This window comes from Lepisosteus oculatus, chromosome 15 (genome assembly GCF_040954835.1).
Source record: "Lepisosteus oculatus isolate fLepOcu1 chromosome 15, fLepOcu1.hap2, whole genome shotgun sequence".
NCBI lineage: Eukaryota > Metazoa > Chordata > Actinopteri > Semionotiformes > Lepisosteidae > Lepisosteus > Lepisosteus oculatus.
The window spans coordinates 31,124,536-31,140,121 of record NC_090710.1 but is presented as its reverse complement, the minus strand read 5'-3'; the positions used below and the strand labels follow the sequence as shown (position 1 = coordinate 31,140,121).

Here is a 15,586-nt window from a genome sequence, read left to right as displayed (position 1 = left end):
AGTGTGGCAAGTCTTTCAGTTGCAACAGGTACTAGATCCTCAGTGGCTGTAGGTGTGTATGAATGCTTTGTGAAACTACCTTCATCATTCTTTGGGCATGTCCAGACTCAGCTGATCTTATGTTTGATTTTCTTTTAAATCGTTCAAAGGTCACATAGTGCCATTTATTCTTCAGGCTCATTTTACAGTGACTAATAATTTGAGGTGCAGCTGATGTAGAAGTTCGCACTACAGTTCTGTATAGCCATTGAACAATATAGATCATATTTACTCAAATTACTTTGCGAGGAAAGCCTAAAAAAGTAAAATTGTAATTCCTATACAGGCAATGATTTTGTAGGTTAACAATCTATAGAAGATTTATGCCTTTATGTCTTTAAATTCACGTTTTATTGTTATTCCTTTGCCTGTGTCATGTTTTCAGCCCAAAGTAATATGTCATAGAGTGTTTTGCTGTCATAAATTCCATCCACTCTGCTAGTGAGCCCTAAGAATCTGGGTTTTATCCGAATATGGTTGTAATGAACCCCAGCCAATAAATACTCATGTCCCCAGATCACATCTGCCTTTCTTCCCCCTGATCTTATATCAATAAGGAGTATTGCATCACGCCCCTCTATTCTTCAGAAGAGGCCCGGAGCCTTTTCCCAAACCTGTCCTCTTCACCTGACAGGTGTCCCACACATTGACAATGAAAGGGGTGGGACGAGCCATCTTCCCTGGGGCAGAACAGAAGCCACAAGGCCACAATATCACCCCTCCACCCTCTCAGCTCTTTAGGGATGGTTTGTATGCTTGGCTGTTTTGCAAAAAGCACAATTTTTCAACATTCCACCATGACACAAAATCATACAAAATTATCCTCAACACAGGCTTTCTTTTTATAGCTGTTCGTCAAGGAAGATGGTCTTGCATAAACTAAGCAAAGCTACAATTAAGTTGCTGCCTGTGGATATTTACAGTAGCACATTGCTTGTCCAGCTATAGTTGTATTGACAGAACAGCAACTGTATACCTGGCAGTGGCGAAATTAAAAGCCCATGTTCTATAACATCTCACGTTACATCGCAAACGCCCTGTGGGGAGTTTATCATCAACCTCCAGCAGTGTCCAAAATCTCAGATACTTAACAACTTCGACAAAATGGGTCCATACTAAAACAAAGAATGTGGCTTTGTTGAACCAAAAGCGATAGGATTTTTATGGAAGGCAGTACTTTCAATGGTATTTTCAAAATCAGTAGGAATGGGTGAAAAATTCAACAGTGTCTTTGCCGATCAATGTAAAAAGCATGTTTGTAACTCGAGTACAGAAAAATCAAAGAGTCTTATCCCTGAAAAACATCTAAATGGACTGCTAATCTTCCCACTGAGTGAGTACCTCACACAGAGGAGATTACTGGTTGTATTAGGCAGAAGCACCACACCTCTGGGTCTGCTGCTCTGTATAAAGGACTCAGAAGGAAAAAAAGCCACATACCCACTGTGCAGACAAAGACGGGCCACGGCTTCATGGTCAGTCAGTTGGAGGGACATTATCATTGAAATATTCCCAAACACGGTAAGAAATAAACATGAATTCAAAACCGTTGACAGAAAGTAACTTTAAAAACCTCAGTGCTTTTGACTAGCGTGAAGGCAACTGCGTTTAAAACAAGTGAAAAATACTATGTTGTACCTTTGCATTACAGAAGGCATGTTAACACTAATAAATTAATCGAATTTATTTTCGGTGATATGATTGATACACAAGTTAGCCAAGCACCTTGAGATTTTCCTTTACTATCCGCACCGGTTTAGTAATGAACAAGAAGAGGTTTCTAACAGAACATCAGAAAATTCATTTGAGGAGACTGGGCAGACTTGCTTCCCAAACTGAATGACATCTAAGGCAGCTCAGCAATTGTACAATTATTTTGAGTCATTTCATGACCGGATTGAGGGATCTTCATGAGACATCGTAACGAAAACAACTTGACTTTCAAGTTCAATTGTCTGTGAAGTCCACACGGGCTAAATAGAGCTGATATACCATTAACTGTCCATAAACAGACCTCCTTTCAGCAGATGGCTTTTTACTGGATCTGGCTAGAACTGCACTTTCGTCTTGATCTGTGCATTTTATTACAGGGGATGAAGAAACCACGACATGAATAACCTTACTTGACTGTAGCCCTTAGAATATTAAGGTCATGCCTGCTTGCTTTTAATTGGACTTGATTGGGATTGATGATCTGTCATCAATTCACCCACACTAGGCAAGGTGATTCCACTTGCAGGCCTGTCTGAATTCAGCCCTAGGGCAATAACAAGCAATTAGCTAATTTTCTGTTGGGCTGGGCACATGTTAATTAGGAAAGGGCTTCCTGAGATAGGAGAGTAATGCCGTGTCCGTTTTGCATGGATGCTCTTGAGTAAGCCTTTCATAAACAGATAAGGCAACATACCTGATCTCTACAAGCACAGTAGGCGTCTTAGGGATGTTTTACAAGATACGAATGCACTTCTGAACTAGCGTGATGTCCGAAAGACATCAGAGCACAGATTTGCATGAATTGTCTCTCTTTGTTGTTGCTATCAGATTGGAATTATGGTTCTGAAACCTGGGATCATATTTCTTGGATATTGATTTTATAACGCTATCATTATAAAATGCCACCTATTCGTGCTATTTCTCCCATCAAATAAGTTACTTTCCTCTGCAGTTCATTCCTGCTAAAGTTAATTTTAAAGCTATAGGAAGCTTTAAAAGGATCCTCTTTGATCTCTCACAGGGCAACTCTAAAGAAAACTGCTCTTCCTATTTTTTTGTGCCTCTTATTTTGTCTGGTAAATGAATCTACAGAGTGTTTCATAAGCCCAGTGTTTGACGGGCACATCATGAAGAACTGTTGTTCCTGCTGCTCTGTAATATTTCATTATCCTAATTTAGGCACAAGGAACAGGCCCTGATTAATTATACCTTCACAGAGCCTTTCCACTGGTAATTGTGAGAAGGTTAGTTTGTTAAAAGAAGCTTGCACTGTGTTTCAAATGGGATAAAAAAAGGCAAACAGCAACATGTCTAGCCTGTGTTATTTAATTCAGGCTTAAAACTCAAGTTTTTAGTAAAGTGCAAACGAAGAGTCTTTTTAAAAAGATGACTGAACACAGCAGAAATATAACCTTGACTGAGTACTGCTTATTTTACAGGTGTTATTTTGTTTCTCCACGTCGTTTTGCTAAACAAAACGAAATCCTAATGACTTCTAAAAGTAAGTATTTTTTCATTTTCAACAACAAAACTAGGTTCCTCTCTCATCTTTTGAGCTTATCTTGTAAATATGGTCCTGGGTCTTAGTAGAGCTTCTAAAAATATAGATAAGAGTAGGTTAGTCACCTAACCTTGTATTGTAATTTTCTTTTTGTCACACTGGGCTGGAAAAACATGGAAGACAGAATTTACGCTTGCCTTGTGGGTGAAGTAATTTTATTGCATACCTGAGTGGGTTGAATATGCTGGTACACAGTACTAGACATCACAGTTTTATCAATTTTCTCTTTCACAGATTCACGCTTTTTGGGAGAGTTTAAACGATCATAATGTCAATTTGATGCTTTCTTCTCTGTATTGATTGCTCTGCATGCGCTGAATACATAGGTACACGCAGTACTAGACTTCACATTTTTAAAAAACGTACACTTTCACAGATACATTAAGAGCTGCCCTGTGATTTTTTTAAGAGAGCTAGAAAGAAGTGTCAGCTTGGTGTTTTTGTTCTCTGTACAACCTGCTCTGGGAAACTCATTAGGAACCTCACCTGATGACTTAAAAGTAACTATGTGTCATATGAAGGAGTATAAGGCCTTAAAAAAGAGTCAATTTGATTTCCTCCCCTAGCTACACATAGCTGTACAGTACATGCACACTTTCTGATGGAGGGCACTGAATAAGCTATAGGCTGTAGGCCCTTCCACTCTTCACCTGGGCACCTGCAGTACCTGAGGTTCCAGGGTGTGTGGCAGCCTTGCGGTATCATCTGTTGTCCTTCCGGACTCATTTACGGCTCTCCAGAACCGGGAGTCCCCTCAGCTGTTTGTGAAAGATGACAAGGTGCCGGCTTCAAAACATGCCTCAGTAGCTCGTTCCATCCCTCCCACCACCCCCTGTGGAAGGGCCTCCTGTTCCCCTGTTGGAGAACAGGACTGCGGGTGCTTTCCGTCTGCGTCCTCTGCCTCGTGTTTCACGGGGGCTTCTGAGGAAACCCATCGGGTGGACACGGTCAATTTGTTTGAGGGTTCTGCTCAGGTCAGGTTGAATCATTATAGTGCTCTCGGTTTAAAACTAGAAAGGCCCCGTTCCTTTAGTTATCTAGTTATCTGTTCCTTTAGTGATAACATTTCTGTGAACCTGGGAATGTGTGTGGTTCCTGTACGTGGGACTCATTCCAGTTCAGCAATATTTTCAGTGACCATTTTGTAACCACCAACATGTGCACAATATTCTGTATGAGTTTTAATAAGTTTTGCATTCTACAATTTTAACATAACATCCCTTGATTTCAATTCTGAGCTTTTAACTGCATAATTGAATGTCCTGTACTGTATGTCTTTGTTGTTTTTTTTCCCACATTGTCTAGAAGTGGTACGTGATGTGTCACCATGAACACCAAAGTATTTTCAGCATCTTTAAGCTCAGATTCCTATGTACTGTTCTACATTGATCTGCATCAAATACCACCTGTTTGCCTAGTCTTGAATTCTGTTTTCATTTTCTTCACTGATTCTACAGCATTTGCTTATCCTCTTATTTCAGTATCATCTAAAATGTCACTAATGAGTTTCCTCATGATACCAGAATCCAAATCCTGGATATAAACAATGAAAAGCCGTGGTCCCCACAGATCCATTAATTGTATCACACCCTGACAAGAGCATTCAGCCCTTAGCCATTCAGATACGAAAGAACAACCACACACAGCACACTCGAGTGCCAACTGTTGAACGTTTGCAACTGAACGTTGGAAACTGGTAAATTGGGGGGGTTATTCTTAAACAATTAACAACCCAGAAAATGTTTAATTGTTTATTCGGCCCCTTTAAATAATTTTCGTTTTCTATTGATGAATGGTTAATATCACGGAAGACATTATTCATTTCAATGGCTGTATCGTCACGATTTAATATTTAAGCTGTTGCTGATAAGCAGAAGTTAAAACACTTTCTATGGTATATCTATCTTAGACAGAGACATTTCCAATCTTTTTTACCTCCGACTAAGGTATTTTCACTGGTTGCTCTTATCAGGTGGACACTGCCCTGCTGATAACCTTTCAGTATATTGGCCAAGCACAGAAAAAGTTATGCTTTGTTTTGTTTGTTTGTTTTTGTAAAATATTATTTTCTACAGAGTTCTACATTTTTACAGAGTTCTGTAAAATGCTTCCCATGGAAGTCCACAGAGGAAGTAGTGACAGCTTTTTCATAACCAATACTGGGATTACTGTGACATATCGAAACGCAATAGATCGTGAGCAGATTGTGTAACCACAGCTTTTTCATTATGTAAGCTGCAGAGACACCTGAAGGCCATTGGAGATTGGTTTGCATTTTGTTTCTCTCTACACACTCAAACACACTGCATCACGTCTGCTGTCTTGTACATTATTCTCTACTCACAAATATCCATGTACCTGACAGTATAGCCAAGTTATTTGATCAGGGGAGCTGCTTCTCACAGCTTTGAACCCCCAGCTCCCTTTCAGTTTCCAGTGGACGTCGAGTCTCACTGGACCAAAGGTCCTCAGTCTTTTCTCTTTCTTTCTGTTACCTTGATCCATCCTGGAGCTAAACGGAAGAGAGGTTAAAGCCAGCTTGAAGGCTGTCCCACCTGACGGGCATTTCCAGAAAGCAAAGATGCGAGATACAGGAAAGAAGCAGATGCAGAAGACTAGAGTTTTGCTTACAAACCAAACACAACTGTTAGATAAGAGCATGTTGAAATGTGGACCCACACACCCTATGATATCTGCATGGCTCAGTTACCAGCTGTGTAAACTGTAACTAGTCTTCAAATGTTGCAGGTAAAAGAACATTAACCCTACCAACGTACGGTGAGTAGAAACCGGCCCAACCGGGACACTTTTAAAGGCACATTAGGGGATTATTTTCTTTTCCTTTCTCTTAATTTTCAGCAGCTGAAATCTGCAGCATTTCAGTTTTCGTGTTGCATTCACATTTTCGTCTTCAAATGCTAAATAAAAACTTTACTCAGGCCCATTCCCAGCAGGTGCTAGAAGCTGCTCAGTTCTCCAGAGCACGACACGTCAGAGATCAGAAAATCCCTGACTGTCTTTCCACAGTCTCCTCTAACTGAAATATCTAATGTGCTGATGGCTTTTTTGCTGCCCACTCATTCATACTTTTATAACAGAAACATTCGAAAACCTAGAAATGAGCTTTTCCCCTTACCTCAGACTGCTTTTGCAGTTTTAAGGGGTGGAGCATAGCAATATATACTATTCCCTTGTTAAATTGATCATTAACATGGAAAAAACTCCTAAATATACACTCTGTATTTAAGGCTAAGGCTTTCCTTGTGGGAAAGTAATATTATTCATCCATTTAAGTCAGATAATTTGCTATTTTTCTGGGGAGGGTGAAGGGGGGGTAGCTCTTATGACAAATGTGCTTTACCTGTCAGAGATAAAGAGCCAGAATCTGGGAACTTGGTAAGTAGCTTCTTTTTGGAATTTGATCATTTCGAGATTTCACGTTTTCAAAAAGCTGCCAAAACAAAAAATGCTGTCTTGCGAACATCAAGCGAATGGCAACCCATATACTCTAATAAACTGGAAGCTTCTGTACCTTATTTTATTTTGAAAAACTAGCGTTGAGATTCATCCAAGTATATGGCAACTCCTTCCACATTCCCTTCCCTGTGCTGAAATTTCACCCACTTTCTCCTTTCAGTTGCACATCAGACGTTAGAGGCATCCTCAGCTCACAGTGGTAGGTGTACGTTGCATCCTTCTGAGCAGTGAGCTTTTTTTCTCATTTTGTTTTCATTAAGGCAATGTACGGTAATGGGCAATGTGTCTATCTTCTTGTTTCTCTTCAAGAGAAAAGAACCAGCTCCAAGCAAACAGTGGAATGGGTACCAGCGCCAGCAGCCGGGCACGGGGAGCCCTGTTCTTCTGGACTGGAGTACCTCAGCGAGGCAAGACAGCTTTTCACTGGCCTAGCGTGCAGAGCAGTTCCCCTGGTCACCGTTTCAGGAAGTGCTGTTATTTCACCTTCTGTCAGCACTTGATGCTTTTGTACCCCCGCAGAGTAGGAACGTAACCATTGCCTTGATCAGCAGAGAATGGACATCCCTTCGCCACAGTTTTTTTCCTAGTAAATACTACATAGATAATAACAACCGCGTCATTCTCCCTAGTAAACCATTCCAGCATAAATTCCGCCTTAGGTTGTGTTTCTCTGTCCTAGGTGTCTTTAGAGGTGCTCTGAGGGTAGGGACTAGAACTGTTGCACTGCTGTGGAGAACCTTATCAGTGGCTGTGCTGGGTCAGACGAGGCCACTGTGAAAATCGGGCTCTAAGAAAGAATTATCAGTTGAAAAAAAAATGGTTAAATGGACACCGCTTTACAAACCAAAACTTCCACCCTACGGAAGCACGAAAAACATTCTATCCTTAATACTGAAAAGTGAAGTTGGGTTAAACTTTAAACCTTTTCCATTTTATTTGTATTTCTTCTTTGTGTAATTATTAATGGCGGTTGCAGGAGTAGTAGTGCTGTGTTTTGTCTTTGTTTTTACTTTGGAAAGGTTGTTTTATCGGCACCTGTTTATTTTTATCACTTAGTCACTTTTATTAGGATGCTCCTTTTCAGCCCTGCTAGTTTTAAGAAAAATCGTGGATGATTCCTAAACCATGTAGCTCATCTAGAACAAACGGCAGAACACCAGATGATCAGTCCTGCCCCAGGCCCAGCAGTTTGGGTCTTGTGAGAAATTAAGAAAAACACTGTTGGAAGAATCCCATAGTGCTGTAAGACTAAGGTGGGTGTTGACAGCTGTTTTGAGTTGTGTTTTAAAGGCATTATTGGGCGTTGAAAGGCTGAAAGCTTTAAAATAAAAATGACAGCTACAGGGAGAAAGCCTGTTTTTGTTCTCAGTCTCCTGGGAGACATTCCCAGATAGGTGTGCACCGAACCACAGATTCCAAACACTTGCTAGACTGTGCATGCTGTTTTGTTCCAAGACGCTTTTATACACTGAATTGGGCCCATTTTGAAATAAGACCACTGCAATGCTAAAAGACCAAAGAGAGATTGGGGGGGCCTTTGGCTGCCTGCCAAATCGAGTCCTATTCAGTGGGTACAAGAATGAAGGACTGGACACAGGCTGCTGTCTGGACAAAGCGCCAGAGCTGCAGGAGCTGTTCACGGCCCTCCTGTAAATGGTGTTACTTCTTCCGCGCTCATGAACAGCCTTGCGCGGAGCTTCGTGGCAGTCCAGGTGGACAGCACTCCAGCCGAAGGCGCCCAGGCGGGCTCTGGCCTCAGCACATTTCAGTCTCGGGACTCCCGCTCTCGAAATGAAATCCTCCGCGCCTGCCAGCTGATTAACACGGCTCGCTTTCATTCGTCGCTCACACCCTGAGCTCCCGATCTGTCTCGGGCGTCCCTCAGAACAGGCCTGGTTTCACATACGGTATGTTTCCTGAAATTAAAGTCCGCTCCTCCTCTGTTAGGTACCAAATTACTTCACTGCTGTTCGGACCCGTGTTTTATAGCTGATATGGGTGCTGTTGATGTCAGTTTCATTCCTGGGGTGTTTTCTGTGGCTCTACGTGGGCAGCTTTAAGAGATTGGGGTAGGGATTGGCCCCTCATTCAACAACGTTTAAAACAACGTTATAGCCCAATAGTCCCTTGATCTCCCTCACAATCTTTCCACACTGTGAACAGGCTTTTCTGCTGTTATTCTGGTGGAAAACAGGTGAAGAAAAGCTTTCCATGTATTTATGACGCTGTCATATCTCTGCCTCAATCGCCCCTTTGGGTTCTGAGTATTTCCTGTATATTGTGAAATCTTGAAGGCACGACGTGAGATAAAAAAGAAACAGGGAAACTGAGTTGAGATTATGGAATTTAATGTCATGGTTTCAAGTGAGCATAGGTCTTAAGAAGTGGAGACGACTAAATGGAGTTTATAACACAGGTTCAGGAGGGATGACAACAGCCAAGCTCAATCAGACTCTGCTGTCAGTAATTGGCAATCGCTCCTGACATCCATTCCTCTCCCAAACACCATAAATACCTGCGAGATCCCCATCTCTCTCTCTCTTGCATGTCTCTTACATCCCACCTCCACCCCATCTCCCCCTCTCCCCCTCTGCAGCTGCCCCTCGGTCACCCTGCAGGGGGGTCCTGGCCTCCTTGTCCTCTGGCCGGGAGGTCAGCCCTCAGCCAAGCGGTTTAAGCCAAATTTTCACTCCATAATCCTTTCATGACACTTTAATCCTGGGTGTTGTCATTCCTAGTGAAAGAGGAGACTCCCTGTATCTCCTGATGTTTTGGACGATTGCTGGTTAAATTTGACGGTTGCTGAACAACAAAAAAACAAACAAACAAAGAGTATGCTCTTAGAAGTTATAATAAGTTATTCTTTCCCTTTGGGTGTGTTTTCAGCTGCCTAATTCTTAATTTCTAGACTGGCAAACACCACTGTGGCCATACCTGGAAGAAAATGGAAGAAATCCTAAAGCACATTCTTTGAGGATTTATTTGAATGCCTTGCCAACGTATTGTTTGCTACTGCTCATTATTACTCTTTCCTGTCCAGAACGCAAAGGCACGATGAGCAAGGCAGGCAGCTTGTTTACTCTATGGGTTTACAGATAGACCACACCTCACAAGGCTTGAAAGCACCAGAAATACTGTAGATTGAGGACGCTCAGCTGACAATCATTCTTGTTAATAATATTCTGGAATTAATACTAATTAAGTCATACTGGAGGTATTAGGATATAACAACCGAATACTGAAAAAGATGAAGCGAGCTGGGTTTTCTCAAGAGTCCCAGGGATTCAAGGTTTAGCTTGCTGTCAGGAGTGACTCATGCACTTTAAATAGCTGGAGCCCATTCAGGCACATTCCATATGATTATACGATGATGCAGATCTGATCAGGCGCCTTCAAGTCAGTGATTAAGGAAGAGACTTTGATGGGGGGATGCAGACCGTTGGCCAGGTCTCAGATCAAGCCCCGAACCTCGGTGTCGTCAGATACATGCTCCAACAAGCAGAGGGCAGCCCACGACAGTCCTTTTTCCCTCTCCTGCTTTAATGCAATTCGTAGGCCCAAGAGCAGGTGGGATGCTCTTCATCCAGAGCTCCAGCTTCCTGTGGTATGGAAACGTTAGACCTGCTAGAAGTTCAAGTAGTTCAAGTAGGGAGCTGCGTCGGCTGCAGAGGAACCTAGGACTGCGAGGAAAATTGTTTATTCCATGGTTTAAGGTTTATTCCCTGCTGAATAGAAAAGAGACACAACGTTCTGAAAAACTCCACGCCCGAAGAAGGCTCCACAGCCGAAACGTTGTGTCCCTTCTGTTCTCAGCAGGGAATAGAGCTCTACTTGTTCCTGTGTCAGACCTTTGTTCAACTACAGCCTGAAGGTGCCTGTTAAGCCAACCCGGGGCAGAAAGATCAGTTTTCCTCGCAGTCCTACCATTGGCTGCTATGCTGAATGAGTGTTCACAGCAAGTGTCCCTTCAGGCAAGCGATGAGCTCCATCACCCCTCACCCCAGGAGGCCTTTGTGTTGTGTACTGCAAAGTGTGATACTCAAAATCCTCATCACGTGTCCATTATGTATTTTTACACAGCTGATCTGCTTGTTTCATACACATTTCCTGTCTATCCAGAGTTTTCCTATGACCTCCCTAGGGACTAGGGAAATACAATACAAGTTCAGGATGACAAAAAAATTAAAAAGAGAGATTTAAAACTCACACGCTCATTTTTCAGGGTCAGCATTCATAGCTGGAAGAACCCCTAGCATGAAGTATCCAAAAGCTTCAGTTTCAGCTTCAGGCTAGTCTCAACCAGCTTTGTATCTTTCACACACGCGGAGAAGCTCAGAGCATGGAGAGTGGTGTTTGGTCACGTTGATCTTGGCCAGCACACAAAGACCAGACGTTTGCAAGGCTGAATTTGTTGTGAGATTTTTTTTCAATTATTCCTAAATTACAAAAACCGCATTATTTGCAACAGATTTTTTTTTAATTCCATGTGGTAGTAGTAGTAATAATAATAATAATAATAATAATAATAATAATAATAATAATAATAATAATAAAATAATAATAATAATGTACTTGAAATAAAAGTTTACATTTTGATTCTTTTTTGACAATTAATTAAAAATAATGGGAATTTTCTGGCAAAGCCGGCTGGTTTTTAGACAACCTCTAACGTGCGTGGGAAACAACTGGCTGCAGTCACTTCACCTTGGCTTATTAGCGCTATCTACTGGCAAAAAGCTGCACTTGCAGCTCATTCCACAGGCATTTCCATTGGAAGTTCTGCCCAGCAACAGCGGTGTAAATGCTCTGTAAAAACCACTGCTAATGTACATTTGTTCAGGCCAGACCAGGTGGTGTGTATGCCTGCTTGATCCCTATCAGTGGCAAAACGATGTTTTATGCGGGGAATAACGACGGCACTTCATTGTCAAAATGTCCATAACATAATTAAAATCCTGATGCATATTTTACAGGCAAAAGGATTGAACTTAACTGAATGACTATGTAGTGGGCAAGACAGCTTTTCCATGTGCTTTGCAGTAATTCTGATATCCCAGTACCTTTTCTGGAACTTGAATAGTTGTTCAGTAATACTATACTTAAATTGTCTCAGATTAAAAGATATATTTTAAAATATAAAAATATGTAGCCAACATAAATCACAGATGACAGCTCACTGGAGCTCAGCAGGTGTGAGCCTGGTCAGTACCTGGATAGGAGACCTGGGAAAAACTAAGGCTGCTGCTGGAAGAGGTGTTAGTGGGGCCAGCAGGGGGCGCTCACCCTGCAGTCTGTGTGGGTCCTAATGCCCCAGTATAGTGACGGGGACTCAATACTGTAAACAGGTGCCGTCCTTCTGATGAGATGTAAAACTGAGGTTCTGACTCGGTATGGCCATTAAAAATCCCAAATCATTTCTCAAAAAGATAGTGGTTTTATCTTGCATCTTGGCCATAAATTCTCAATGCCTTTACCAGTCATTACCAGCCTCCTAATAACCCCCATGTCTGAACTGGCTTCATCACTCTGTTCTCCTCCCCACTGAGAGCTGGAGTGTGGGGAGAGTACTGGAGCATCATCCAGGTGGGGCTGCACACTGGTGGTGGAGGTGAAGTGTAAGAAATTATGAATAATTGTTTACATTCAGGAACCTTTATCATTTTTCAGGTTGACCAAGTCCTCCTGCATCCCCAGAGAGTTCTTCTTGAAGGTAAGTATCCAGATATATAGCACACAATCTATATGGGAGATATTTTTTCTCCCAGTCGCAAAAGCAGTGACAACAGGTGCTCAATGTATTTTGGTATACATGCAGGTACAAAATCCCAGTGAAAAATCAGTGTAAATTGATTTAGGGCACAGATATTTGTGCAGAGCTTTTAGGAGATGTTTTGACATCACAAATGTGAACTAAGCTCCTGAATAGTTCATGAGTTGTCTGTGATAAAGCTGCTGTCCCATATCACTGAAGGAATGTTGCCTAAGTAAATTAAGGGCTTCTCATTTGAACGCTCTCTGTCCTCTGCTTTGTAAACCTTTCAGAAGACTGTGGAAGAAAATTCTGAAGAATTATTGGAAGTAGATACCACGTTATTCTGAAATGCATTTACCGTGCGGACCCCAGTCACGGCGGTCTCAAAGTGACATGGAAATTGGGGGGGGGGAGCGTGTCAAAACAATTTTAAAGTGCTCCCGAAGGACGGTCCCTTGACTCGTTCCCCTTCTGTGCAGCGTTTGACGGCCTGCCCTGCACGCAGAAGTTCCAGGTGAAAACCGCCCGGGGCCAGATGATGTACTGCGCGGTCCAGAGGACCGACCACCAGAGCCAGCCCTTCCGCGGACACCGCCGGGCTTTCCAGATGGAGATCTATGACCGCGGCGCCCGAGAGTCCATCCGCCTCCGCCAGCCCTTCGTCTGCTCGCTGTGCTTCCCGTGGGGAGCGCAAGAGGTGAGCCGCCCCCCCCCTCCCAGCAGAGAGCCTTGACCAGGAGCTCTGGGCAACAGGGACGTAGTGCTGCACGTGCATTAGGACACAACAAAACCAGTTACCGATCCAAGTTACCAGAACCGCCAATCAGGAACAGTGTGACAGGATGGCCAGTAGCCACATCACCCTGCAGCCCCCTGAAGCTCAGCAGGTGTGAGCCTGGCCAGTACCTGGAGGGGAGACCTCCTGGGAAAACTAAGGTTGCTGCTGGAAGAGGTGTGAGGGGGGCCAGCAGGGGGCGCTCACCCTGTGATCCACGTGGGTCCTAATGCCCCAGTAGAGTGACGGGGACACTAGACTGTAAACAGGCGCCGTCCTTCGGGTGGGACGTAAAACCAAGGACCTGACTCTCTGTGCTCATTAAAAATCCCAGGGTGTTTCTCAAGAAGAGTAGGGGTGTTACCCTGGTGTCCTGGCCAAATTTCCCATTGGCCCTTACCAGTCATGGCCTCCTAATAATCCAGCACCAGGCTCAGGCTGGCTTTCACATGTGTCTGTTACTGAGAATCTTGCATGGGAGTGCAAGATTGGTGGGAGTGTGGGTGGCACTGTCCTGCATGGATTGTATGTGTACGTGGAGGACGTTCATGTATTTGTATTGTATTGTATTGTTCATGTATTTGTCTCAGCCTGGTCAAGGCGTATATCTGAGCACGACATTAACTGCTGTCCCTCAGCCAGTCCGTGCCCAGGGAAGCTCTGGAGTGACTGGAGACTATTCCAGGCAGAAAACCTCGGAGGGAGGTGCCATCGAGTATCTCCTCTGTGGGACGCTGAAGCTCCTCAAGCAATTTTTTTACACCTCTGCGAATTGAAGAAAAGTACAGAAGACAGCATTTTCATAGCTAATTAGTGTTCATGTTCAGATACGGGTTGGGTAAAAAACACGTGCACTAGAAAATCCTTTAGTATCCAATATACGAAACGCTTGCCGTGTGGCATCATCTCGCATTGTGACTTTGGGCCCGTCGAGAAACGTTGCACAGAAGAAGATTGTAAAGACAATGCGATATCGGGAATAGATATCCCACGCGTTTATTCTGAAATGCGTTTGCAGTGCAGACTAGAGTCACGCATGTCTCAAAGTTAAATGGAAGCTGGGGGAGGAAAAGCGTGTCGAAGCAAATTTAAAGTGCTAACGCAGAAGGACTTTCCCCGGACTTGTTCCCCTCCTGTCCAGCGTTTGACGGCCTGAATTTCCAGGTCAAAACCTCCCGGGGCCAGACGATGCACTGTACAGCCGGGTACAAACCGTTCGTGATAACGGTATAGAGGCAACGATATCAGATTGAGCTGTTGTCCAAGTCCGCGTGTGACTCGTTGCTCTAGCCGTGCAGCGGTGCCGAAGCGACAGGGAGATGCTGTGAAGGTGTTGTGCACATTGCACATTCCGGGCAGCGTCTTCCGTGCTCCCTCTTTAATCCCGTTTTCCAGATGGAGGTGCAGGCTCCCCCCGGGGTGGTGGTGGGGTACGTGCGAGAGCTGCTGCACCCCTGGGGGCCTCGGTACGTGATCAAGGACTCAAGAGGAGAACCAGCGCTGCGGATAAGGGGCCCCGGGTACATCACCTGCTGCTCCCCGCCGGACTTCACGGTGAGAACCGAGCCGCCGGCGAGCGGGTTCAACCAGAAACCAGGCTGCATTCGGCAAGGTTCAATATTTTGAAACCAAACTGGGGGGCCGAGACTGAATAGTGTCAGCAACTGCCCGAACTCAATCCTGTGGCTCCAAATTCCTAAGAAAGGGCGTTTTAAAGTTGACAGCTATAAGCTTTTCGGTTGTGTAAACTAAATTGATCGCAAAGTACCCGTCGGCGTTTCGGACTCGAAGGAATTCTCTCTCCGGGCCGGTTAACGGCGACTCCGCCTTGCTCCTCTCGTAGGTTTTTGACCCGAGCTGGAAAACCAGGCTCGGCGCCATCACGGGACAGTACTTTGGGAGCATTCAGGGCGACTTCGGAGACGTGGTGGCGGTGAAGTTCCCACGGGACCTGGACGAGAAACTGAAAGCCTTACTGCTCGGGGCCAGCTTTCTGATCGAAAGCAAACTGTAGGAGGAACACGACCCGCCCTGTGAGCAGGGTTGGAGAAAACAGTTGCTCTCAGACTCCATCCCTATCAATATTCTTAGTGACCGTCACAGGCTACCTGTAAGATCTTTGTTCCAAGACGAATATGTAATACCTTGAATCTGCCTACCATGTGGATTGTAACTGCCTGCCATATTCCCCAAATTTATTAACATCTGCTTCCTTTTCCTTCTCACAGTCCTTGCCTGTCTTTGTGTAATAAACCCATGCAGACAGTGC

General features: G+C 43.9%; 1 protein-coding gene and 1 long non-coding RNA gene across 2 annotated transcripts; both read left to right on the top strand.

Moving 5' to 3' along the window:
• The first annotated feature begins 1,485 nt into the window (after positions 1–1,485).
• LOC107079497 (uncharacterized) lies at positions 1,486–7,242 on the top strand. Its single transcript, XR_011181617.1, has 5 exons — positions 1,486–1,560; positions 3,192–3,253; positions 6,062–6,091; positions 6,951–6,989; positions 7,100–7,242. It is a non-coding gene; the product is annotated as an uncharacterized lncRNA (long non-coding RNA).
• A 5,173-nt stretch (positions 7,243–12,415) lies between these two features.
• On the top strand, positions 12,416–15,585 carry LOC138216035 (phospholipid scramblase 2-like). Its single transcript, XM_069178754.1, has 4 exons — positions 12,416–12,500; positions 13,022–13,239; positions 14,713–14,871; positions 15,161–15,585. Exons 1-4 carry the CDS (start codon positions 12,416–12,418, stop codon positions 15,329–15,331), a joined length of 633 nt encoding a protein of 210 aa, XP_069034855.1. The 3' UTR covers positions 15,332–15,585.
• Position 15,586: the final 1 nt, after the last annotated feature.